Source organism: Adiantum capillus-veneris, chromosome 1, assembly GCF_014529385.1.
Source record: "Adiantum capillus-veneris isolate H3 chromosome 1, ASM1452938v2, whole genome shotgun sequence".
Classification (NCBI taxonomy): Eukaryota; Viridiplantae; Streptophyta; class Polypodiopsida; order Polypodiales; family Pteridaceae; genus Adiantum; species Adiantum capillus-veneris.
In genome coordinates this window covers 158,440,500-158,467,430 of record NC_140931.1, presented here as the reverse complement: position 1 = coordinate 158,467,430, position 26,931 = coordinate 158,440,500, and the positions used below count along the sequence as shown (strand labels likewise).

General features: G+C 43.0%; 1 protein-coding gene and 2 pseudogenes across 1 annotated transcript; 2 read left to right on the top strand and 1 right to left on the bottom strand.

Annotated features, from left to right (window-relative positions):
- Positions 1 to 4,289: 4,289 nt before the first annotated feature.
- LOC147465882 (uncharacterized) lies at positions 4,290 to 5,436 on the bottom strand (annotated as a pseudogene).
- On the top strand, positions 5,435 to 6,542 carry LOC147465881 (uncharacterized; annotated as a pseudogene).
- A 14,329-nt stretch (positions 6,543 to 20,871) lies between these two features.
- Positions 20,872 to 24,011, top strand: LOC147465880 (uncharacterized). Its single transcript, XM_086522538.1, has one exon. It carries the CDS (start codon positions 20,878 to 20,880, stop codon positions 22,300 to 22,302), a length of 1,425 nt encoding a protein of 474 aa, XP_086378664.1. The 5' UTR covers positions 20,872 to 20,877; the 3' UTR covers positions 22,303 to 24,011.
- Positions 24,012 to 26,931: the final 2,920 nt, after the last annotated feature.

Sequence of the window (26,931 nt, the reverse complement as noted above, 5' to 3'; positions counted from 1 at the left end):
CTGTGTGCGAGCCACCAATGGCTCCAAGGACACAACTAAACTAATCTAGCAAGCTCAAGAGAGCAAGGGCGTGTCACTCACCGCCGTACGCTCGCCTTCGTGGAGGATTCCTTATCGCAAAGAACAAGGAGCCGCCGTTGCGCAGCGCTCAACCGCTTCACCGCCGTCGTGCCGTCATCGCAATGCTCGATCGCACATACTCTCTCTCTCTCTCTCTCTCTCTCTCTCTCGCATACAGACACACACAAGGAGATGAAGAAGAAGAAGATCAAGATGGAGCAAGAGCATTGTTCAATTGCACAAATGAGATAATGAATGATTTTTAGGTTTAAGTGACTTTATATGAGCTCATCCCATTCACACTTGGGCGCCCTTACTTAGCCAACTAACCCTTGAATGTTCCTGTTAGAGTGCGCCTCTCATCGGCGATCACTCTTACCCTTTTCCTATTGGGCCGACAAGCCCGATACTTGACTCTACCAAATAAATAATACGACGTCTATCGTAGGTGATAGGAATGTGCCTGAGAGTTAACACATTTTTGTAAATAACCTCTAATATTTAATGTAGCACCTCAATACTCTATGCATGAGGAGAGACTTAGGAGTAGCAACCACTTTGTGAGCTTCACTTTTGGTGTGAGAGAAGCTTTGAAGCTACACATTGCAAGTGAGAGAGCGTGAGTTAAAAATCTCAAGACCACTATTGTATATATTCTTCCATCATCAATAAATTGAGGTTTGGTGCATCGAAGGCGTGATTCGACGTTCAAATCTTTGTCCTTCCACTTGTGCAATAAGGTTAGTGAATTCAAGGTGACTTGTGTATTTTAAGTTTCTATCATTTGACCTTGTTTAAGAAAGTGTTTTAGTATGTTTTCATTGCCAACTTTGTGTCCATTGTAAGAGGGTATTGTCGTGAGAGGTCTTCCACACCCTAAAACAGTGTGTGTGTGTGTGTGTGTGTGTGTGTGTGTGTGTGTTGGCAATGTTTAGCATTCACTAAGCATGAGTTAGTTTTGTACAAACTCGACGATAGCATCATAACAAACCATCTCCATTTGCAATAAGGTATTACACAAGTTTCATTTATTTCTCTTTCTTCTCTTTGCTCTAGCTCTCTCTGCTCCATTTGGTGTGTATCTTGGTATGAAATTGCTTGTGTGTCTTTTGTGGTGCATCTTCTTGGGTGTGACAAAATCTCTCTTCTTGCGTTTTAGTTTGCAAACCATAACTACGTCGTGTCCCTTCACTTGTTTGGCTGTGGGTTTGTTGTTGTTTCTTGCTTGTGTTTGTCCCAACCCCGATTGAGAAGCACGGGAGCCTTGAGGGGTGTTTACACATCACCTCTCTTGTTGCCCGCCCCGGACCGCCTCAATATATACATACATACATACATATTTGGGATCTTTTGCAGACCCCTCTTGTTGATCTAATACTAGACAACTCTCAGAATTTAGTTTTATTTCTAAACTTTTTATACTCTTTACTTTACTTTTTAGGACAATAATTAGTTTATGTTTTTTTAAGTTTGACATGGATAACAACCAATAGGCTCGCTAACACTTGTCTAAATGTATTCAAAGCTAATGGCTTGATTGTTTTATTTATATGGATGATGGTGAGAGTTTTATCTTTTCTTAAACGAACTTAGCATAGTTCCTATTGGACACTGAAGATAAAGCCAAAACTCATCCACATATGATTTGAAAAATGTCCTTATGAATAGGATAATTTGAACAAAGCCCTGTTTGTTGTTACTTAAAGTACAAAGATCTTGAAATACCAAAGAGGTTTTTTGTACTCATTTGAATTGAGATCGGGAGTCGTCTGTCTTTTGAACATATGTTCTTTTGCGGATAGTTAATTATATGTATGTGTGTGTGTATGTATGTGTGTGTGTATGTACATATATATATGTATATATATATATATATATATATATATATATATATATATATATATATTTGAATTGAGATCGGGAGTCGTCTGTCTTTTGAACATATGTTCTTTTGCGGATAGTTAATTATATGTATGTGTGTGTGTGTATGTATATATATATATATATATATATCGTCTCCAAGCTGAGTCTACTGTGAGGCCTGGCGATGGTAATAAAACCATGCGGGCTTCTCCTCTGTCTCTCTGACCTTTTGTTTGGCCTGGCTGAGCTGAATCTGCACCCACTCACAAGTAGGCTGCTACTTTCGAAGGTGCTGTAGAGAAGTGAGCCTCCGTTGTAGCCTCCGCTCGCTCTCTCATATCTCACCAAGCCGTGACAGGGTGGTCTCGTGTAAAAAGGAACTGATCTCCTTAGTGCCGTGTGCACACTACGCTGTAGCATCAAGATCTGTACTCAGGCAAGCTTGTCAAATATGCTCTATGTCCTCAGAGAGACCACCATCCGAATTAATCCACTCATGTATCTACAGTTGTGAGCTGGTCTTGCGTGCCTGCTCCTCCAGGGTCAAAATGATTGGTGCATGGTTGGAAAAAGAGGTACCCACAAGAATCCCGATAGTCTCCTATCTCCAAAGTAGTTGCCAACGTAGAACTAAATAATCCGTGAAAATTTGCGCCGCCTCCTCACAGCCGATCCAACTGAGAGAAGCTAAGACTACCCCGAGAGAGTGGGATAAGGCCTCATGCTGCCATACACTAGAAAGCCGCAGTGCCATACATAATCTCTTTCAAGCTGCCAGCTCCATGCCGTGCACAGTCACATGATTGCCTCCCACCCGATCAGTAGGGTCCTCAGGGTCCTCTGGTATGTTGAAGTCCCCTCCAACACACCAATGGTCCACAGCAGGCAATGCATCAGCAATACAAGTCCAAAAATGATCAGCTCTAGCACTGGCATAGTTAAGACGCATAAACATTCAGCAATCCAATGATCTCCCGATGCATCCTCATAGTAACGTATTGTGCTCTATCAGGCACAACAATACCTCTATCCACAATGGCGTGGTGCCAGGAGTTTCCAATAGCTATACATGCATCACCCTGACCACTCATAGGGCCAAATCCAGCAAAGCAAAAGGTGTCGCACTGTCTAAGCATTAGAGATCCATATCTATGTACCAAACTGTCACTGAGGTGGTGCTCCTGAAGCATCAAAACATCAATGTGCCACCAACCAAGCATTGTTGTAGTCCTGCCGCAAGCAGCCTGTGTAGTGTATATACGCTGAGCCTCCTAGACCCTGTACATTCCACGAGATGACACTCATAGAACTCCTGCTGAAGCGGAGGCTGTCTCAGCCATACGACAGGCCTTTGCCAGAGGCATGAAGGGGAAGAAGTCTCCATGTGAGCGGCTCCGGCTTTGCCCTCCCTGTACACCACAAGCCCCACGAACAAGGCGCCAATGGCCGTGTCGCACTGCAATTACTTCTCCTTGTGACAATGAATCCTCATGTCTACATACATAACCAGGGCCCGAGAGAGGTTTGCCACAATGCGAATCACTAAATGGCAAACCCCTCTATCATCCTCACTCCTTGTGATAGCAAAGTGTGTATGTCCCCAGTAGCGGGCAAGCACATCGGTCAGCTCCAAATCGCCCACATGATTCAAGAACTCAACAACCTACGTGTGCAAGCGATCTAGGCAGTATCCAAAGTCCCATTGCCGCTCACTTGAGTCGCACAAAGGAAAGAAGAAGGCCACCATTGAGTCTAGTGCCTCCTCTCCCCGTGGCGAAAGTGCCACTGCATGCACTCTGATAGGTGCTGGCTCATAAGGGCTTCTGCTTCGAAAAGGTGTAGAGCACTGTCTAGTGTCAAAGCTAACCAGCCGACAGCGACTTGAAGAAATCCGGGAAGCCCAAATCGGCATGGTCATCCTCACCATTGCGCAAGCGGGGGGGTGGGGGAGGGGTAAATCAACACTCAACAGGCGAGCAAGAGTGGTAAATTGATTGTTCAGAGCAGGGAGAAATAAGCATGTTCTATGAGAGAGACAATCGAATGAGACAAACGCACAATGTTTTGGAGCTGAGACCGAAAAGACCGATGGCTTGGAGCTGTGATCGGTCAGCTCCAAAAGACTGATGTTTTGTATACAAGAAGAGACCAAAAGCCAATTTGCTCCAAGTCATCCGATGCTACATGATTTCAACTTCATACCTATAAACGGCCACAAGGATCATATGATTCATCCATACAAACAATGGAGGATCGGCATTCCGTCTCGCAAGGAGTATTAGTGTTGAAAACATTACCTGAAGCCCTTGGAAAATGATGGTGTTGCAAACATGTCAACTGCCCAAGACTGAGTCTTATCCCCAACACTACACGTCAAGAAATGATGCAACCATATGAATTTGGCTGTCATCGTCAGCATGCACCGCAATTTTTCCTTTGCTCTTTAGCACTCTCGAAAAGATCGAAGCATCAAAGTTAAATATGTAACTAGGCAAGACAGCTTCCATCAAGCGTTTGAATACCTTCCTGATTACAAACACGTGCTATATGCCCTTGTTTATGACCTTATCATTACACCCAAACTTTGCTTCCCTAAATGACACATTGAAGGTTTTCTCTTACAAGTCGGAGCGCCCTCTCACATCCATCTCAATCATCATGCGGTTTCACCAAGATATGCAACTAGTTAGAAAACTAAAGGTGCAGTGTGATGTCAATGTAGAGCTTTCACAAGATCTTGCATAGGAATCTCCTCATTTACGCAATAAACTTGAATGGCATGCACCATAGTTCTGACATCCTCCAAACTTGCAATGCTCGAGTCCTTGCCTGTAAATCTACATGGATATTTTTGACTCTGCTCATTTGAAGCTTTCACTATGTTGTACATGAATTTTAGAAGTATTCTGGTGTCCTTCCATGTAGAAGGTTCCAACATTCTTCATCCAGTTGTTTTGGATCTTCTCTTCTTCTTCCCTACTTTGCTACCCACCAATCCAACAAACCATTGGCACAAACTTTGCAGCTTCTTATGTCCGATTCTGACAGGTTCTCCAACGGATCAAAAACTCTTAATGAAGAAAACAATCATCTTCTTTAGATTGTCCTTTGTGAACTCCTCATGCGGCATATCAATGTCTAGTTGCAAGTGGCCAATTGGATGGCTACACATTTATACAAGGTTTCTACATTTTATGCTACTTCTTGCTTGTATGCTCCGAAAGTGTGGTACCACTTGCTCCTATAGAAACTTTCTTGTACCGATTTCAACTTGATCGTTACTCAACTTTCTGTTGGTGCGCCAAAGGACATCGACGTCCCGTTTTACATGCCCAACTTCTCCTTCAATACTAGTCAAGCGTGCTTCTACCTTGAGAAGAGCATGCTTTTACACCTTGCATTCTCAAAGCTGATGTATAGCATGTCTAACATTCTTTTTAAACAAAATAGTGGATATACTTGCAACAAAGGGGAAAAATAAGTAAAGAGTTGCTTAAAAACAAGGAATGTCATGCATGCTATACGTCATCTTCAAGAATACAAGGTGTCAAAGCTTGCTCTCCTCAAGGTAGAAGCATGCTTGACTAGCATTGAAAGAAAGTTGGGGCCTGTAAAATGGGACGTCAATGTCCTTTGGTGCACCAACAGAAACTTGACTGGAGATCAAGCTGAAATTACTGTAAGAAAGTTGCTAAAGAAGAGAGTGGTGCCACCCTTTTGGAGCATGTAAGCAAGAAGTATTGTAAAATTTAAAAACCTTGCAAAAATGTGTAGCCATTCTACTAGCCACTTGCAACTTGACATTGATATGTTGGATGTGGAGAATATGATTTACAAAAACATTTATGCAAAGGTCTTCACAAGGGACAATCTAAAGAAGATGATTGTTACTCTTCATTAAGAGTTTTCGATCTGCTATAGGGAACTTGAAGAACCTGTCAGCATTGGATATAAGAATCTGCAATGCTTGTGCCAATGGTTTGTTGGGATTGGTGGGTAGCAAAGTAGGGAAGAAGAAGAAAAGATCCAAAACAATTGGATCAAGAAGATTGGAGCCTCCTACATGGAAGGACATCAAAATACTTCTGAAATTGATGTACAACACAATGAGAGCTTCAGATGAGTAGACTAAAAAATATCCATGTGGATTTACAGGCAAGGACTCAAGCATTGCTGGTTTGGAGGGTATCATATGTATGGTGCATGCCATTCAAGTTGATGGCATGGACGAGGAGATTCTTGTGCAAGAGCTTGTGAAAATTCTGGATTGGCAGCACACGACACCTTTAGTTTTGTTGATAGCTACACATTTTGATTTATATTGTACGATAATTAAGCTAGATGCGAGAGGAAGCTCCGACTTGCAAGAGAGAACCTTCAGTGTATCATGTGGGGAAGCAAAGTTTGGGTGTAATGATAAGGTCATAAAGAAGGGCATATGGCAGGTGTTTGTAATCAAGAAGGTGTTTAAATGCTTGGTGGAAGCTGTCTTGCCTAGTTACAGATCTAACTCTGATGCTTGAATCTTTTTGTGGGTGCTAAAGGGCAAAGAGCAAATTGTGGTACATGCTGATGATGAAGGCCAAATTCACATGGCTGCATCATTTCTTGACGTGTAGTGCTGGGAAGGCTATGACATAAGACCCAACGTTTGGTAGTCTTGGGCAGCTGACATGTTTGCAACACCATATTTTTCTAGGGGCTTCAAGTAATGTTTTTAGTACTAATGCTCCTTGGTAGACGGAATGCTGATTCTCCACTCTTTGTATAGATGAATCATATGGGTGAAAGCATGTTAGCGTGTCGTGCTTTTTGTGCTGGTTAACATATGCCAACAAGCACATCTTGTAAGCATAACACATGATACACTTTGTATAGTTCATGATGGAGGCCCACACACTTGAAAAAACATGATTGGACTTCAAAAAAATGAATCGAAATATTTTTAAATTCTCAAACAGTTAAGCTCAGTCGTTACGTTTAGGCAGTGGTGTGTTCATGATGCATGGAGGGAAGCACGACACAGGGTCCACAGGTCAGAGAGAGGGAGGAAAACGATTGCGAGCTGCAAGCAGGTCTGCGGTCAAAGGCCAGCAGTCAACCGAAGTGGAGGATAGCTCACCACTAGAGCCAACCACCTCCTACAGCTCTCTTGACAGTACTCCATCGAGAAGGAAGTCGAGGGCCAAAGGTTCTGTTGCTTCTCCTCCGCCCAGCAAAAGATTGAAGACTTCTAATTTCCAAGGATCCCCAATGTCAAAGTACATGCATGCAGGGAAGGGGAAGCGGGACCCATGTACTCTCTCTCTCTCTCTCTCTCTCTCTCTCTCTCTCTCTCTCTCTCTCTCTCTCTCTCTCTCTTCAATGAGGGGGCCACATTTGGAAGTCGTAAATCAAGCAAAGCATGACACATTTCTCCGGCAGTCCCTGACTACTAATCTGTTAGTGAATCCTCTCACCCATCAGAAAAATGTGTTGCTAAGCATATGCTACAATTAACATAGAGGACTATGCATTCAGCTTATATGCTTATTTTAGCAGTAGCCCCTGGCTGCAATCTTGTTGTGGATTCTCTCACATTGATCAAGTGCTTGTGCATTGCCTTAGGCATTCAAGGTGCATGCTTAGATGATTGCATCAAAGGAGAGCCCGTGCAATTACTGTGTAGAAATTACTTGACAACCCTATTCTAGTGGGGTTCTGTAAGGTTTTAATCTTATAATCATGTGTGGTGTGCAGGCCGATGGAAAGCCCCCAAGCTGAACATCCCACTACAGGAAAAGTTTTGTGTAACGGCAGAAGAGTTTAATGTTGTCCATGGCCTCTCCATGTACGGTGTCGACCCCAAATTGGTGAAGTGGGAGCAGATTATAGATGTGGAGTGGTTAAGTGTATTTAGAGAGGCGAAGGATCATAGCAAAGATCGCTTCAAATGTATCATTCGTAGCGACATGTACGAGCAAGTACTTCAGCTGCACTACCGGGTGTACCAAAATGCCCCCACCAACATGGAATTAATTCGGCTTTTGCAAAGGGTTTGCTAAAACAATTCAGTCTAGTGGCAATTGTAAGTGGCTCAATCATGCAGTTTAATTGGGCTGAGTTTGTTGTCCAGCATTTGCAAGACCTTCGAGAAAAAGGATACTATGATGCCCATGTTGAAAAGTGGAGGGTGCGTAATACCCACCCCTCAAGTCAAAAAATAGAGGAGGGCTCTGAGGAAACAAAGGACATTGCACTGGCCAAGTAGCTCCGAACATTGTTTCTGCTATGAGTCAAAGTGAGAACAACCCTATCATATTTCGGGCTCTCTGATTTGCAGCACATCATGAGTGCAAGTGACCATCTCAGAAATCGACTACAAGATGCTAAATAGCAGCTCAAGAATGCAGGTCGGGAGCTTGAAGCTGCAAGGGTTCTGAAAGCAAGCCATGATATGGTCAGCCCTGTAGTACTTGCTATGAGACAGAAGGTTCATGATGCTGAGAATGAATTGCGGTGTTTAAGCCTCACTGACAGTGTGGCTGCAAGGAGAGAAATAGAGCTCAAGGTAATGATTGAGACACTGAAAGAGACACTGGATGGTTTGGAGTTTCCTCACAGTGAGGACACCCCCAATGTTGTTGATATTGACATAACCTGTCTTCGTGTAAGTGCCGCTGGTTTTTGTGATTGAACCTTATGTTTTGAATATGTGCACAACTATCCTATGTACTTACCATGCTTCTGTTTTGATTGGTTTGTAGATTAATGTGAAGGTACATGAAGCGAAAGTGCATGCCTGCGATAGTCAATTGCAGCTACTCATGCAGATAAGTAGGATGATACAAGGCTCCTTCATCCCCATTGCCCTATGCAAGATAGCTATGGACACTTTTACAGAGTGTATAGGACGGGTACGTGATGGGACAACAAGAAACGAGTGTATTGGCTGTGGTCTGCCACTAGAAGTGCATGAAATTAGTGCAATGGTCAAAATGCCATGTGAGCATACCTATCATCTAATCTGCTTTGTTGTTGCATGCTCCCTGGGGACCAAATGTAGAGCTTCCACCTGCCAGCAGAGGATACCAACTGAATGGTGTGGCAAGGTCACAGGGCAAGGACCTCCAATCACACAGAGTTCTGGTAAGATAATGTTAAGGAACAGTTATCCAACCTTGATTCCTACACTAGCCCTGTGTATGCTAGTTAGCATAGAAGGTATGCTAGTTAGCTTAGTGGGTATGGTGGCTAGCATATTTGCGTATGGTAATTGGCAAACCTAGTTATGCTAGTTAGTATACTATGAGATATAGCTAGCATACATTGTCATGGGGGTAAGCATACTGTGTATGCTAGTTAGCACAGCTAGTTATCCTAGCTAACATATTGCCAATACTAGTTGGCATTTTTTATATGCTAGTTAACACACTGTGTATGCTAATAAGCATACCTTCGATGCTAGTTAACAAACTATGCATGCTAGCTAGCAAAGAGAGTTTCCCAATTAGAAACAAAGTATGCTAATCAACGTATTAAATATGCTAATTAATGCACATTGTGCTAACTAGAAAGCAAGGTGAGTATGTTAATTAGCATACCTTTTCTTCTAGTTACCATACTTGCATGCTAGCCATCATACACAATGTTCCAACTAGCTTAAAAAGTATGCTGATTAGCCATCATACACGATGTTCTAACTAGCTTAAAAAGTATGCTAATTTGTCATCATACTTTTTAAGCTAGTTAGAACATTGTGTATGATGGCTAGCATTAAAGTATGCTAATTAGAAAAAAAGGTATGCTAATTAGCATGCATAAGCATACCTTTTTTTCTAGTTATCATACTTGCATGCTAGCCATCATACACAATGTTCTAATTATCATAAAAAGTATGCTAATTACCATAAAAAGTATTTTAATTAAAATACATATTTTAATATTAGACAAGGTATTTTAATTAGCATACTAATTAGCATAAAAAGTATTTTAATTAGCATACATATAATATTAACATACATATAATATTAAAATATGTATGCTAATTAGTATGCTAATTAAAATACCTTGTCTAATATTAAAATATGTATTTTAATTAAAATACTTTTTATGCTAATTAGAACATTGTGTATGATGGCTAGCATGCAAGTATGATAACAAGAAAACAAGATATGATAATTAGCATACTCAATATGCTACCAAGCATTCAAAGTTTAGTTAGCATACCTTCTTTGCTAGCTACCATAAAATGTGTATGCTTGTCCTTTATGATGTCTTTATTTGATACCATTTCTGTGTCACAGGGCAAGAGCAACTGAAGTTAGCGGCCATGCATGATTTGAATGATGCCATTGCATGCAAAACCATAGGAAAGCGGTGTATTGCCAAGGCTAGACAGGTATGAAAAGAAAAGGCCGAGATTGAGAAGCACCTAGCTAGCTATCTTAAACGTTAACAAAAATTGTTGAGTACTTCAGTTATGTTCATCCCTCGGGGGAAGTTATTTTTGTTGAGTGGTATGCACTACCATACCCAATATGCATGCCAAAGCCATTGCCAGACAAGGAGCACGCTTTGGTTCTTGATTTAAATGGCCTGCTTGTTCAAGTTATAGAGCCAATGCATGGTGACTCTCCCCCTAAACATGCTGGAAAATGATAAAGTACAATGTGCAAGATAGGAGGTATGTATCTTCTCATAGAGACAGCCACAAATTTTTGGATTGGTGCTGCCGATTTTTCCATGTGTATATATAATATTAGAAACAATATTCAAAGAGCAGCGGGCTAAGCTGAGAGGTGTTTTTTCACAAAATCATTGTAGTGGCCAGCGTTGGCAGATATATAATAAGATTTGAGATTGTTTTGAAAGAACTGCAACTTTGGGCCCCAGAACAATCTAACTATATATAATAAGCCCGTATTCTTGAAAAATTTGAGACTGTTTTGGAAGAACTACAACTTTGGGTCCCAAAACAGTCTAATTATTGACGATAGTATGTACAAAATGTGCCAGAAGCCTGAAGGAAGTTGGCTTGTTACTCCTAAGATAGAGGAACAAACCAAAGAACAACGAAAAAACTTCCTGATAGATACTTTGAGCAACTGGTTGTTCCTATGGCTACAATCAGAGGATCGTGCAGCGTATACAGCTGATGCTAATTAGCATAATGTTTTTTCTACTTAGCATAAACAGTATGCTAACTAGCATTGCTACTTAGCATAAACAGTCTGCTAACTAGCATAAACATTATGCTAATTAGCATACCTTTGCTGATTTCCAATGAGAATGTTTACAAGACAAAAAAGAATGCCAATAGTACACATAGTATTGTCTTCAAAAACAGAATAGTACAGGATGATCATTACTATCTAAAGTGAATGTCGGAATAGTTACAAACATTGAAAAGGAAATTTACAAATTTTCCTCATAATGTTACAAAATTGTAGAGAGCCTCCTACTCTGGATAAGATCGTGGTTTAGCGCGCTTGTACACTGGCTTTTGCCCAGTTTCCATTTCCTTCTTTGTTTGTTGAGCTTTTGGGTCTTGATCTCTTTCTTCTTCTTGCTACTGCTTCTCTAATTTTTCCCTATGTGGCCTCTCTTTCTTATGTCTTTCAGCTTCTTCATCAGCCTCCCTTTGTCTCCTATGCAAGGCTTCCTTATGCTGGGCCTCATTGCGCTTTTGCATTTTTTATTCCAGCTTCTTGATCACTTCTTGTGAAAACAAATATGGGGCGGTATCAAATGCAGAATTAGCATACCCACACTAGCTAATTAGAATACATTCTAATTAGCATAATCCGCATTTTTTCTTGTGCTAACTTCCACTCACAGCATACCATAGTATGCTAATTAGCATATACAATATACAAGAAGCTTCCATATTTTCTCCTTGAAACCATCAATGGTATGCAAATAAGCATACTGTCTATGTCAACTAGCATAAACAATATGCTAATTAGCATACATGGTATGCTAATTATCATTCCTTCAATTAACATACTATGGATTTTCATTTTTGCTAACTTCCACTCATAGCATAGTATGCTAATTAGCATACACAGTATATAGAAAGTTGCCATACACAGTATACAGAGATCTGTTATCTCTTCTCCTTCAAACCAGCAAAGGTATGCTCATTAGCATACTGTCTATGCCTACTGGCATAGACAATATGCTAATTAGCATACCTTCAATTGGCATATTGTACATTTTTTTTGGTGCTAACTTCCACTCAGTATAGTATGCTAATTAGCATACACAGTATACAGAAAGCTGTCATTCCTTCTCCTTGATACCAACAAAACTATGCTAATTAGCATACTGTTTATGCCAGTTAACTATGCGAATTAGCATACCCATAGAATGCTAGCTGGCATAAACAGTATGCTAATTAGCATACATAGGATGCAAAGACCTATCATCTCTTCTCGTTGAAACCAATAAAGATATGCTTATTAGCATACTGTTTATGCCAACTGGCATAAACAGTCTGCTAATTAGAATACGCAGTGAATTGAAAGCTGCCATCTCTTATCTGTAAAACCAGCAAAGGTATGCTAATTAGCATACACAATATATAGAAAGCTGCCAGCTCGTCTCCCCTAAACCAGCAAAGGTATGCTAATTAGCATATTGTTTATGCCAGTTGGCATAAACAATATGCTAACTAGCATTCCACTCACAGCATAGTATACTAATCAACATACACAATATACAAAAAGCTGCCATCTCTTCTCCTTGAAAAACAGCAAATTTATGCTAATGAGCATACTATTTATGCTAAATAGCATATATAAGTTTATGCTATTCAGCATAAACAATATGCTAATTAGCATTAGCATACACAGTATACAGGAAGCTACCATCTCTTCTCCTTGAAAACCAGCAAAAGGTATGCTAATTAGCACGTTGTTTATGCTAACTAGCATAAACAATATGCTAATTAGCATACCATTTATGCTAACTAGCATACCCACAGAACACATTTAGCATACCTTCTTATTATCATATTGTGCAAGCCACTGGCCTTCTTTGTACACATCTTTCCAAACCCTGATGCCTTTCTTATAAGCTGGGTGTGCCTTCTTTTACAGTGTCCATTTATATTTGTGGGCTACCTGCCCAAACCATATGGAGTCCTGCTGTAAAAAGCGTAAATTGTAAGACACCAAAGGAGGAAGACTTTGAGCTTGTTTGATCACCTCTCTAGAGCTATATATTTTCTTAATGAGCTCAGATCCTCTAGGTTTAATGAGACAGGTTGTACAAATGATCTCTCTTAAACTAAGACCCCTCTATGATAGACACCAAAGCCATGTATACACAAAGCACACAAGAGACAGAAGATACCCAAGTTTTTGATAAAACTGCATTATCTCCGAGCAAGAAGTATATTGAAGATGCAATGATTACAACTTAAAAGTTGAAGAACATGCTAGTATAGATTGCTTCATAGCTTTTTGGGTTGATTGTGTACACCTGCCGTATCCTTGGATGTGCTCCATGGGTATTTTGATACATCGTACTAGATGTGAAATTATGTGGACGATGGGCTGCTTATGGTCTAGCTTGAAGGTGTATGCATCCAATTTCTCATAATACAGACCTTGCACAACATATAAGCCTCTATCAATTGCATTTCCCCACTCATCGAGGTACCCCTTCTCCACCTTCTCCTTTGCTGCAATACACTTGACCAGGTAGAAATCCACATCCTTGACGTTGGTCGAAGCATCTGGATTTACAGAAAATGTGTTCCCATCACATAGAGTGCTACTCAACACATCATGATGACCTTCGTACATGAAGTCATCATAGGCGGTTGCTTCATTTTCCGGCTCAGGATCTGACACAGCCTCAGCAGGTAATGGGAGAGTATGATAATCCCAAGGCTGCATGTGAGCTTTATTGACACAGCGATTCCATCTTCCATGCATGCATGCATCACAGAAGCATGCCAAGGCTCTTGTTGCAAGGGCAGTTGGATCCCCAAGGTTGTGACAATGAAAAGAATGCAGAGAGCGAGTTTTTGCCATAGTGGCACAATTCCACTTCACCTCCCTGTTCACTTCCCCCTCTTTAACCTCCCAAAACACATGGGCACATTCTCTTTCTTTTGAAGGATAGTGGGAAGATGCTCCCTGCGAGCGACAGGTTGGATTGGCAATAAGCAACCACATCAATTGCACACCACAAAATAGCTCCATTAGGTTTTAGTTGTTCATGGGTCAAGGTTCTTTTCACAACTTCTCTAGCGCCATCATGCTCTCCCTTGTTGTTCCCTGATCCAAAGAAGAACCAACTCATCCCCATCTATGTGAGTCCACCATATCTTGCAACGAAGTAAAAAGGCATGGATCCCTTGAACTGCAAGGCCGCACCATCAAACCACAACCAATGTTGCTTAGGAGTGACATCCTCTTGTTGTAACTAGTCACGGTGTAGCATGAAGCAGTGTTGCATGAACAACGTGTCATGCATCTTGTCATTTGATATGAAGAAGTGGATGGTTTTGACTACCTCCCATGCTTTGTGGTAGTACGTTATGTGTACAAAAATGGTTACTTGACTAGATGCTAATGCATTAACTGAATCTCATTTTGTTCCTTGAAGGCATAATTCTCTGCAAAATCAACAACTGGCATGACGACATCGTCCAAAAACCAAAGAAGGAAATCCTTGAATTGTTGTCCTTGCCATCGAGCCACATAGTTATGAGTGATAAAGAGCTCCAACTTGGTCTTCGAGAGTTGAAGAAACTCCCAGCATTGCATTTCTTTGTATGTACAAAAGATCTTTTCTTTTGTTACTATTTTCCTGCTTGTCTTGAGCTTGTACATATGCAAATAATTTCACATTAATACTATTACCTGTCTTTGCTGTCTCCAAGCAGCATAATTCCAACCTATTCACTCCACATGCCAAACACTTTCCCATCAGGCATTCCCTTCTATGGAAAACCCCATCTGCGGGCTTTGGACAGCAGAGAACAGACTCCCACATATGTGTGACACCTTTGAATATGTGATGTGAAGCCATGCAACCCTTGCTAATGTTCTCACCTAGGGCACATATACTGCATATACAGTCACAACCTGCTCTATGCTGCCCAAAAGCACGAGAGCGCATGTGATTCAGTGTGTCCTTCAAAAAGAACATTTGCACATGGTATTCGCAACAACATGTGTATCTATCCTTCAGCTGCCTACAAAAGAATGGCTTCAACATCTCAAACATTCTCATGCCAATCTTGCAATTTGGATGTTTTTCTTGAATCTACGAAAGAACGCAACTTGCAACATCCAAATGATTATCAATATTCAAATTTCTAGGACATCCATCATTTTCATGAAAACAAATCATAGTGTTAAATAGCACAATCAACATCCTAATGTGCATGCAACAACATATGTTAACTAGCATAAAGAGTATTAATTAGCATATATCTTGTGTTTAGCAACAGGTAACTCTGTATGCTAGGTAGAGCACAAGGCATGTTAACTAGCATACTCCATATGCTAACTAGCGTACTCATTAGGACACCCATCATGTTGTTGAGCATACTAGGTGTTAACTAGCAAAAATTATGTTAATTAGCATACATCTTGTGCTGACTAGCTAACTCTCTATGTTGGGTAGAACACAAGGTATGCTAACTAGCATACTCCATATGCTAACCAGCATACCGTATATGCTAACTAGCATACCCAGCCCAGCTGCTGCTAGTTCTAACTAGCATAACCCTTGTCTTAAATAGCATACCCATCATGCTAGTGAGCATACTAGGTGTTAACTAGCATAAGTGGTGTTAACTTGCATACTTTTTGTGTTGACCAACTAACTATGTATGCTATTTAGAACTCAAGACCTGTAACTAGCATACTCCATATGCTACCAAGCAAAATCCATGTACTCCATATGCTACCAAGAAAAATCCATGTACTATGTATGCTATTTAGAACTCAAGACCTGTAACTAGCATAATCACTTTCTGTTAGACAGCGTACTTATCATGCAATTGAGCATACTAGGTATGTAACTAGCATACTAGGTATGTTAACTAGCATACCAGGTATGTTAATTAGCATACATATTGTGTTAAACAACTAGCTCTGTATGCTATTTAGAACCCAAGGCATGCTAACTAGCACACTCCATATGCTAACTAGTACAGTCCATATGCTAACTAGCACAATCCATATGTTGACTAGCATACTCCATATGCTATCTATCATACTCACTATTCTAACTAGTATATGCATTAGGATGCTATTGAGCATACTAGGTGCTAGCTACCATAAATGATGTTAATTAGCATACATCTTGTGCTGACTAGCTAACTCTATATGCTAGGTAGAACACAAGGCATGCTAGCTAGCATACTCCATATGCCAACCAGCATACTCCATATGCTAACTAGCATAACCATCCCAGCTGCTAGTTCTAACTAGCATAACCCTTGTCTTAAACAACATACCCATCATGCTAGTGAGCATACTAGGTGTTAACTAGCATAAGTGGTGTTAACTTACATACTTTTTGTGTTGACCAACTAACTCTGTATGCTATTTAGAACTCAAGGCCTAGTAACTAGCATACTCCATATGCTACCTAGCATAATCACTTTTTGTTAGACAACATACTTATCATGCAATTGAGCATACTAGGTATGTAACTAGCATATTGACTGTGCTAGTTAGCATACATATTGTGTTAATCAGCTAGATCTGTATTCTATTTAGAACCCAAGGCATGCTAACTAGCATACTCCATATGCTAACTAGCACAGTCAATATACTAACTAGCACAATCCATATGCTAACTAGCAAAAGTCTACAGATCAATATGCTATTGATCAACATATACAAGTTACTATGCATTAGAGATGCAATGCATAAAATGCATAAGTTATGGTACAAGTATTTGATTGATCACCCGAGGCTTGTCTAAGAGGTGCATAGGGTGTTCTATGTACCTTTTCCTCCCCATCCTCTTTCACAAATATCCTTCTTGTTCAATGAAACGCGAGTCTCCACTTTCCAAAATGTGTAGACCAATTCCTTAATTTTATATGTGATAGGGCTATGACGGTGTTGCTTGTGACATGCAACCAATGAAAACAATCGATCATCAACATCAGGCTTCGCCTGTCGTGATCTCGCCTTGTGCAAGATGCGACGATTGACATTTAGGACCCTGGCAGTTTTTTGAATAGGCATGTTTGCCTTTGAATTCAACATCATCTGCAATGTTGCATTCTTCAAAAACAACTCCTAATTGGAAGTTGGGTGCTTGACGATAGCCAGTGTGCTGCGGACATTGGAGACAATTGCGGTCTGTACCGCCACCTCCTCCTTGAAAGACTCATCATGGATCACCCGAACATGCGGATATTGAGCAACAATAAGATTCCAGATTTCCCACTTTGCTTTTGTACTAAAACCTTTAGTCCTACTCTTGAAAGCTCTCACAACCCCGGAGGAGATTTTCTTTTTCTCCTCATCGTTGAGGGCATGATGTTGTCGCTCAAATTTCATTTGTTTCTGTTCCCATTGTTTCCCCTTTCTTACTCTCTCATGTTCCCTGATTACACAAAGAGCTGGATCTTGGGAGTTGTAATTCATTGCGTGTAGTGGCTCTCTTTTGCTTTTTCCTGAGAACGTAGACGTGCATAATATGTTACTTACTTAAAATCACTTAAATGTATAGCTGTCAACACTTGATGTTGTAATACACACATGAACAAATTCCCTCAAAAAAACTATAGATGGGACCAACAAAACCAATGACTTCTATTGGAGTGGATGGGCTACACATAAGATTTGCTTACCATCACATTACAATACGGCTCCATTTCCAGCATTGGAGCTAGTGGCAATAATCTTGGTTGCTGGCTCGCCATATCTGTAGCTCTATGTCGGAACAAGAGAAAGAGCTCAGCTTTGACAACTCATCTCTGAGGCAAGATGCCCGACGCAAGGAACAAGAGAGAGAGAGAGAGAGAGAGAGAGATATTGAATTAACGTCCACCACGGAGGTCAGATATGACCTATGGGATCGTAAAACAACACATTACAAAAGGTTCCTTCTAAGCGAGGGGATTGTCATATACATCTTAGTTAAGGACTGAGGGTTTGATGAGGGGTGAACAAAAAACAAAAATTTAAAAACCTAAAGGGGGTGGGTGGGAGGGGAACCACTTTGGGAGTGCAAGACTCTTGAATAATGGCTTTGCCTTCTCGGATAGACTGCCCATTTTCCTGCCGTGTGCGTTGCCCACACCTTTTGTAGTTCTACCTTCTTCTGCTTGAGTTGGGCAGGGGTAAGATCTTCTCCAAACCAGATTTTAGTGCCCTTGAGAAGCCTTGATTGCTCAAGGAGTTTAATTCGGTCCACTTTGGTCTTGAAAGTGAGGATCACATGATTGGTGCAATGCTCATGTGTGATGAAGGCGATTGTTGCTGGTCCCCACTCTATCATGTGGGTGGTTGTTTGGATGCGGGCAATGGATTCATGGAACTTGAGGTCTCCCTCCCCTTTCCAATCACTTGGCAACCCACCAATGCTAACATTGAGGGCGATCTCCTCTTGCCGTTGTCGTTCGCTAAGCATGGACACCACACGGTCGTCAACCTTGTGGATGATGGCTTCTTGTACTTGATTTTTGATCGCCTTTGTAAGGGTGGTCTCCACTTCTTCCTTTGTTTTGTCAGAATTGGTTTGCATCTGTGCCATTTCTTCCTTTGGGTGGTGCTCCACTGCGGTTAGTCGGGTCTCGATGGCGACGAGCTTTTGTTTCAGCTTGTCATTCTCCTTGCGGAGCCTTTCAACTTCATGCTGAAGGCAAATAGTACTGTCCGTTTTAAGGAGTGTCGTAATGATCCCCGAAAAAGTGGGCTTGCTTCGGCATGAAGCACGAGTAGCGATTTGAGGGAACATGCCCTTTCACTGTATGAAGATAGGGTTTGCAAAAAAATAAAAATAAGTGGGACACTGGGTTCGAAGGCCGGGGGCAAGACAAGGCCGCTGCGGGGTGTAGAGAGGCTTGACAGTTGGCAGGGTCAGATAGTGGAGAGGTGCTGGCCAGTGGCGAGCTCGACAGCAGACAATGGCGGGACAACATCAACAACAAACAGTGGTGGGCCAGTGGTAGGGACAGCATATACGCAAGGCAACAGCAGGCTCGACAGTAGCGGATGTGTAGGGGCAGTAGATGCGCTTGGGACTGGCCAGTGCTGAAGCAATAACACCCCTCCACAAGGCTACAATCTCTCCCGAGGTAGGGAGTAAACAAAGGCAGCTAGGGAGACTCTCCCTGGGTGTGGGGAAATACAACAGCGGAGGTACAACTACATCATATAATTTTTGGGGGGGGGGGGGGGGGGAGCCATACAGGTGGCCTGTAATGCCATATAGGAACTCTCACCCGAAGAGAGTAGAAAGATCCCCTACTCCAAGTGTCATGGAAGGTCTGCCGAGGAGGATTGGCTCGGTCAGAGTCGCCTTGGATGCGATCATTTTGGCCTCATAAAGTGTGTATCAGCTCCTGCCAAATAGCTTGGACTATCTCTGCTGGAGGCTCAAGACATCCCTCAAAAGCTGGGAAGCAACGAGCCCTCCATATGAACCATATGGTGAGGCTACTTAGAAGCTCCCATTGCAAGTGTCTCTCCTGTGTCTAGGGTGCTGAGAAATCCGGAGAGGGGAAAGAGCAGGGTTGTCCTCTAGTGAAGTGGATGGCCAAGCTGGTCGCCTCTGTCTCGTATCCCATGGCTGGCCCTAAGGTGGTGGACCACGCAACTACTCCCAAAGTGTAGATCCCCCCTAGTGAAAGGTGTATCAAGATGGCAGAATACGCAGCCATATCTGCCGTGCCTGTGCCTGGTGCTGTGTCTTAAGATGATGGCCGTAGCTGGCACAAGCTGGAGGTAAACCACTGTAGACAAGCCAACTGCCCACCGCTGAGCTTCTATGAGCTACCTACAATTGGAAGGTCAGGATCCTACAGGCCTATCGGCTAGCCGACGGCCTGGTCCAAAAATCTGATAGGAACTCTTGAGAGAGTCCCTGGAGGCGCCAATGCTTTACTGCTACTGGGCTACTCTCCTGGCTGTCACAATGTAGTGTCCTAGACGAACTTATTGGAATTAAAAAATAATTAAACTCCAGCCTAATGCCACGAGAATTCAAGAGACGTGAGTACCCATTCAAACCTCACATCACAAGCCTATTTAACTACCCTGTAATCAACAACACAACACAACTAATCATTCATACCCTATCGTGTCTCGCGTCTCTCTCTACTTCTGTGTATCTTTCTCTCTCTCCTTCTCTGTGTAACACACACACACACACACACATACACACAATGTCTTAATGTTCTCCTTCTGCGCCTCTGATAGTGGGAGGCCCCCTGGCCTTCTACTCCCACATGGAATCAATCGCCAGGATGGCCTGGATACCTTGGGCATGCATACCAATACGCAAGCGGCTCCACCTTTTCCCATCGCCATCGGCCTGCCTGTACAACCCACTGCAGCCCTTGGGGCTGATGTCGAACTCAAGAACGCCCCTGCCTTGCTGCCTGTCGTAATGCACACGACCCAATCTGCGCCTACTACTGCCAATGGCCATGCTCCTGCGCAGCCTGATCTTTTGTCGTGCTGGTGAACCATACTTGAACATGGCACGTCGTGCAAGATCCGTCACCAAGGGCACCTTCTTGTTGCAGATGCCACCAAGCCAGATGTCACGAAGAATGTCGTCAATAATGCTGCAGCCCAATCTGCTGCCACTCTTGCAGATTCTCCACACACTACTGCTGAACAGGCAGAACGATCCTTTGTTGACGCCAATGCTACCACAACACTTGCTGTGGCAAATTTCTCATCTGCTACCCGTGCACCCTCCAACCCTGCAGTCATCAGAGCAGCGCCATTTGGCATCCACCATGCAACCGACACAGCCATGAACCATGATGCAGCCATAGCCGTTCCTGCTGTAGCCCATGATGAGGACGCAATTATCAACACCTTCCTCGAATTCCTGCATGAAGGTGTTCCTGATGCTGTGCATGTAATCAAAGATGCGGCCACTCCAGCAAATGATGTTGATGACCCACATCTTCTAATTAAGCACCCTGCTGCTGCTGAAATCAAGGCCATAAAACCTGATGATCAAGTCAGCCTCTCCTTTGCCAACTTTGAGCGCAAATATGATGCATCATCTCTCCTTGCAGATGCTCTCATTTGTTGCCTTGTAAAGGCCATACAACTTTACTGGTCAGCGCACTGCCTAAAACCCTGCAAGCCTTTGATGGCCCTGGACCCTAAGCGGTTTGAACCTGCCGCACTGTCTGTTGCTGAACAACCACCTGCAGGCGATTTCATTACACAGTTGCCTCCTGATGTTGCTTATTACAATTACGCTATCCAATCCACTCAGGCAATACTTGATGCGCCCAATCAATTAGTGGACAAGCCTCAAGATTACTCCAGAGAAAATCTTGACCTCGCATGCGCACTGATCAAGCCATGCGCAGATGTTGAAGTTGTAGTCAAGGCAACCAAAGAGGCTGCCAATACTGAGAATGGAAACCTCCATGCTGAGCAACCTAATCCTGCTAAAGAGAAAGCAGTTAATCCCATCAAGGCATTTGCTACCACTGTTAAGGACTCAATTGCTGGTCTCTGTCCAGCTCAAACTCTTGTCTATGCGCGCCAAGGATGTCTTGTATTTTCTTGCAACTACAGGCCAGCCCAAGGAGGCACCGAGTCTCCCCACTTGGAGGACCCCTCTGTCCATTTGAAGGAAGGAATTGCTGGCTCATCTTGTCTTGAACATCTGGCGCATACAAACCTCTCAATTTCAAGAGCAAGAGAAGAACACACCAAGGAAATGACCCCTGTTTTTGGAGACGATGGCCTATATGGTAACCGTCTCCAAAGTGATGGCCTCTATGAAAATATGGCAATACAAATCTCAAAGATGGATGTTTTCGAATGCTATGACAGTCCACATTTGCAACTATTGCTGTCGCACTTCTCGCAAGCGAAACCAACATTGTGCCGCAATTTTGGAATTCAAAATCATCCACGTGATGATCCTTCCAATGGTCCAAAGCCAAAAAGTTCAGTAGTTATCCTCATCATGCTCAAATACTTGGACTCCTACCTTATCTTCTTCACCAAAAGCCAATCTGAAGCAAAATCTAAAGCACATGTTTTCGGTCGAAGGGGGGATCAATTGAAGAAAGTCATTCGATCTCAACATGCAGTTGAAGAACTTGATTCTCGTGCGAGAATCAAGATGAAACCTCAACATCAAACATTTCCACTTAACACCTTTTGCTTGAACCTGATTGATTGTGCAGAAAACCCAATTGAAAGCTAAAGTAAACATTTTCTTTCGTGCACCTCCATCGTTTGATGGAACCAAAAACAAAAAGCACTTACCAACCCATCTAGGCACTTCTCATACACAATAAAATCCTTCTCTCGGCATTCATTCAGCTGAGGGGGGATATTGGAATTAAAAAATAATTAAACTCCAGTCTAATGCCGCGAGAATTCAAGAGACGTGAGTACCCATTCAAACCTCACATCACAAGCCTATTCAACTACCCTGTAATCAATCAAACAACACAACCAATCATTCATACCCTATCGTGTCTCGCGTCTCTCTCTACTTCTGTGTATCTTTCTCTCTCTCCTTCTCTGTGTAACACACACACACACACACATACACACAATGTCTTAATGTTCTCCTTCTGCGCCTCTGATAGTGGGAGGCCCCCTGGCCTTCTACTCCCACAGAACTGTGACCTAGAAGAAGCTAAAGCCGGGGGCATCTACAGGCTCAAAAGGGTCGTGCCACAGATACTCTGTAGGATCCCACTGTAATACACTTAGATGCGCTAGTCTGCATCTATCTCTGCTGGGTCCGGATCAATGTGCCACTTCCGCGAATCAGTGGCCACAATCCAAACTCTTTGAAAGGTGTACCTTGCCACAAGTGGGGACTCCTCCTCCACTCTTAGAAGTCGTCCCTCCTCAAGCATCTGCCATCATCCGTGCTCGCTCAGACTGTAATTAGAATCTCCAGCTCAGTGAAAGCTCCCATCCAGCGGGGGGTCATAGGCTCAAAGGATAACTACCACTCCTCAGAGAGTGCCGCCTGAATATCATCGTATATAATCTGGCCTCCCCTGAACAGACTCAGACGCTCCAGCTGAATCGCCTCTGGTAGACTGCCAAAATATTGTCACTCTTCAAAGCTGCGTGCAAGGCCAGCTTCCAGGGGGCCGCATGCTAGCCGGGGTCGTGAACCCAACATATGTCTATGCTCAATGCGGTATCGTAGGGCTCCATATAAGAGGCTTACTAACCTGCTCCTCGGCACAAGTGGGAGGGTGCTAAAATAGTCCAGGGGGGCGGAGGAACTCCCAGGCTCGCAAGATACTCAAGGCAAAATGGTCCTCCCATTCACTGCTAAGACTAGTCCTCCTCATCTCTATGAAAATCCATTGTATCTCTGGTGCCCAAGGACCTCCTACTGGGGGAGCTCTGGCCTGTATCCTCTACTCCTTCCAAGGCTCAGCCCCCCTTGGAAGGAGCCCTCAAACAATAAGCTTCCCGAGCAAGTTATCTGCTGGATCAATGAAGCCCAGGCCTCCCTGTGTCAAGGGTAGAGTGATAACTGACTAAGCCACCTTGGCTCGTACTGGCGCTCCATCCCGTCTCGACCAGAGAAAGTTCTTGATCAGCCGTTGGACTTGATTGATACAAGAACTGCAAAAACCCAGCATGAAGTGCTGTACCATATATAAGTGGCTAGCATGACTTGATTGGTCACCACCATTCTCCCTGCCAAGGAGAGCCGAGCTGTACAACTCCAAAAAAGAAGCTTCTTTCAAATGCTCAGAAGAAGGGGGGCAGTTTGCTGCTCTGGTGACAAATCAAGTCCAACCTGACACCCCAAGTAGCTTACAGTTGTGCCAGGGGGGATCCATCTAAAACCAGGATCTGGGCTCCAATCTGAAGTGGGAGAATCGCTAACCCAAAAGGTCACTATCTTGCAGCAATTGATTAGCACTCTCAATGCTATAAAAAAGGTCTGCAAGGAGTGCTCAGCTCGCTGCAAATTGGCCTCTTGGCCATGCAAATACAATCCAGTGTCATCCGCAAACTCTGGTCAGGAAGCTCCTCCCCCCGAATAGGAAGTTGTAAGCCCCTCAATCCTATATCTTCTGTTGTCAAGTATATACTCATAGCCTCTGCAAAAAAAAGGAACAGAAAGGGCGCGAGAGAACACCCCTGCCTGATAGAACGCAATAGCTCAAATCTGGGCCCCCTGCCACGAGCCATCAACACTTGGCTATGTGTTGTGGAGTATAAAGCAGAAACTCCCTGAATCCAACCAGCCTCAAAGCCCATGCATAGCATAGTCCCGTCAAGAAAGCTCCAAACAACTCTGTCATAAGCCTTCTCAAAATCAAGAAGGAGAACAACCAAGTCCTCACCAAGGAGTCTAGCTAGAGCTGTTGCCTCCCAAAAAATGAAAATGTTGTCAAGGATGTTGCACTCCTTGACAAAATCGGTATGGGTAGCGTGAATCAAATCCCCAAGGAGAGGCTGAATCCTCAAACTCAAGGGCTTGGCTAAGACCTTGTAAACCGTATTGAGGATCGTAATAGGCCTCCACTACCAAATGTCATCTGGCACACCTTCCCCCTTGAAGATAAGAAAGATAAGACCCTCTAAGAAAATGTTGGAAGCCCCTGCAAAGGAGCATGCTCCAATAGCGCATGAAAAAAGTAGGATTCAACCTGTCCTGCCCAAGGCAACTGTGCCATGCGAGAACTCTAAGAGCCTCTGTGAGCTCCTCATCTAACAGGGGAAAAGCCAGAGCAGTACGCATACGGTCTGTGACCCGTCTCTGTACATGGGCCCATACTGCCTCTCTGCAAGCATCCCGAGCCTCTGAGGGATGTCATATACTATGACACCCCAAGGCCTTGCACATTCCATGAGATGACCCTCATGGGTGCCCTTCTTAAGTCGAGGCTGTCCTAGCCATACGGCGGGCCTTCGCCAGAGGCTTATAGGGGGAGTAGTTCCCATCCGAGCGACTCCGACTCTGCCCACCCTGAACACCACAAGCATCTCGATTAAGACGCCAGTGGCTATGTCTCATCGATACTGCCTCTCCCTCTGACAAGGAGTCCTCATGTATGCATACATAACCAGGACCTCTACAGAGGTTTTCCGCAATGCGAATCACCGTGTGGCGAACCCCTAAATTCTCCTCACTCCCTGTGATCGAGAACTGTGCTTGCCCCCAATAGAGGGAAACCACATCTGTAAGCTCCAAATCACTCACATTGTGTGAGAAATCAACCACCTGCATGTAAGGATGATCAAGTGCAGTATCCATAGTCCACTCTCAGACATTGGAGTCGCACACAAGAAAAGAGAAGGCCACCACTGAGTTTAGTGCCTCCTCACCTCATGCCGAAAATACCATAACATGCACTTCGATGGGTGCTGGCTCGTGGAGACTCTCTACTCCAAAAAGGCAAGTGTAAGTGTAGTCGAAAGCCACAGAGCGCTGTTGAATGTTGAAGCTAGGAATGTTGACTATGAATTGAAGAAATCCGAGAAGCCCGAATCGTCATGGACGTTCGTGCCACTCAGCCATAAGCAAGGGCTATGCTCAGCCAGCGCCTCGCTACGGGGAGTGCCAGGAGATAGTCTCACCAACAAGAAGAGAAGGGGAAGGGAGGGGGAGGGAAGGGAGAGAGGCAGTAAGGGGAGGAGGGGGAGGTAGAGGGGGGGAGGGGTGGGAGGCAGCGGGGGAGAGGGGTTTGGGGTGGGGGGGGCGGCGGGGTTAGGGTCAGCTCAATTGGGGCGGACACTTGTGTGTGGATATGTCTGTAATGATTATAAAAGTTCCAAAACTCTAAAAGCACACTTTGGTGGTACAAAAAGGACTATTCTTGAGAGTACCTTTGACAATTCTTTGAGTTGCAATTTTTACAAGTCACATGAAAAATTAGCTATCATATATATATATATATATATATATATATATATATAAGTGGATTGATCTTCAAAAGAAGAATTCAAAAACACGAGGTCCAAAAAGTTTTGATCTAAACTATAAATATTTTACCACTCCCCACTTTCTCATTGGTAGAAGTAGAAAAGGTACTTTTTTTGTACCACCAAACCATGCTTTTACCCAAAACCTAATGAACATATTCAATAACCTCATATTCTTATCATTTTGTTGTAGACTTTGACAGTGGGTCACCCTCCGAGTCTAGAGGAGGAGACATTTGGATATCAGCATGGCCTGTTTCCGTTGTTGGAGGATCTGGAGGGGCGGGGTTTGTTGATTAGATGGGAGGCTCTACCGTGAGGTGAGCCTTGTTTGGGTTATTGTTTTCTTGTTGTGGTTTGAAACGTTTTTTTCATTAATGTCAAACTTGATGCATACATGTGTTTGTGTTCTATTGTGTTTTGTCACCAGGTTTGCAGGATGGAGGATGGATGGCACATGTTTAGGGTTTGGCAGTGGTTTGCCATGTTTTTTTTGTTCCAGATGATCTGACACTGTATATTTTGTATGGTTATGTGATCTATATGGATGCAGTATTTTTTGCTATATGGCAGTGTGTGCATAGTTTTTTTGTTACAGATGTTTTGATAGTTTATGGTTATGGTGTGACATATTTTTGTTGTTAGAGATGGTGACTCGACAGATTATGGTTATGGTTAATCCATAGTATATGGTAGCGTATTTTGCATGGTTATGGTTATGGTTATTTTATAGCGTATTTGGTATGGTTATGGTTACATGGCAGTGTTGTATTTGGTTTGGTTATGGTTACATGATGGCAGTGTGTATTTGGTATGGTTATGGTTACATGGAAACATATTTCGTATGGTTACATCAGTATGGTTATGATTATGGTTATGGTTACATCATGTTGTTACATTGTCTTCGATTATGGTTATG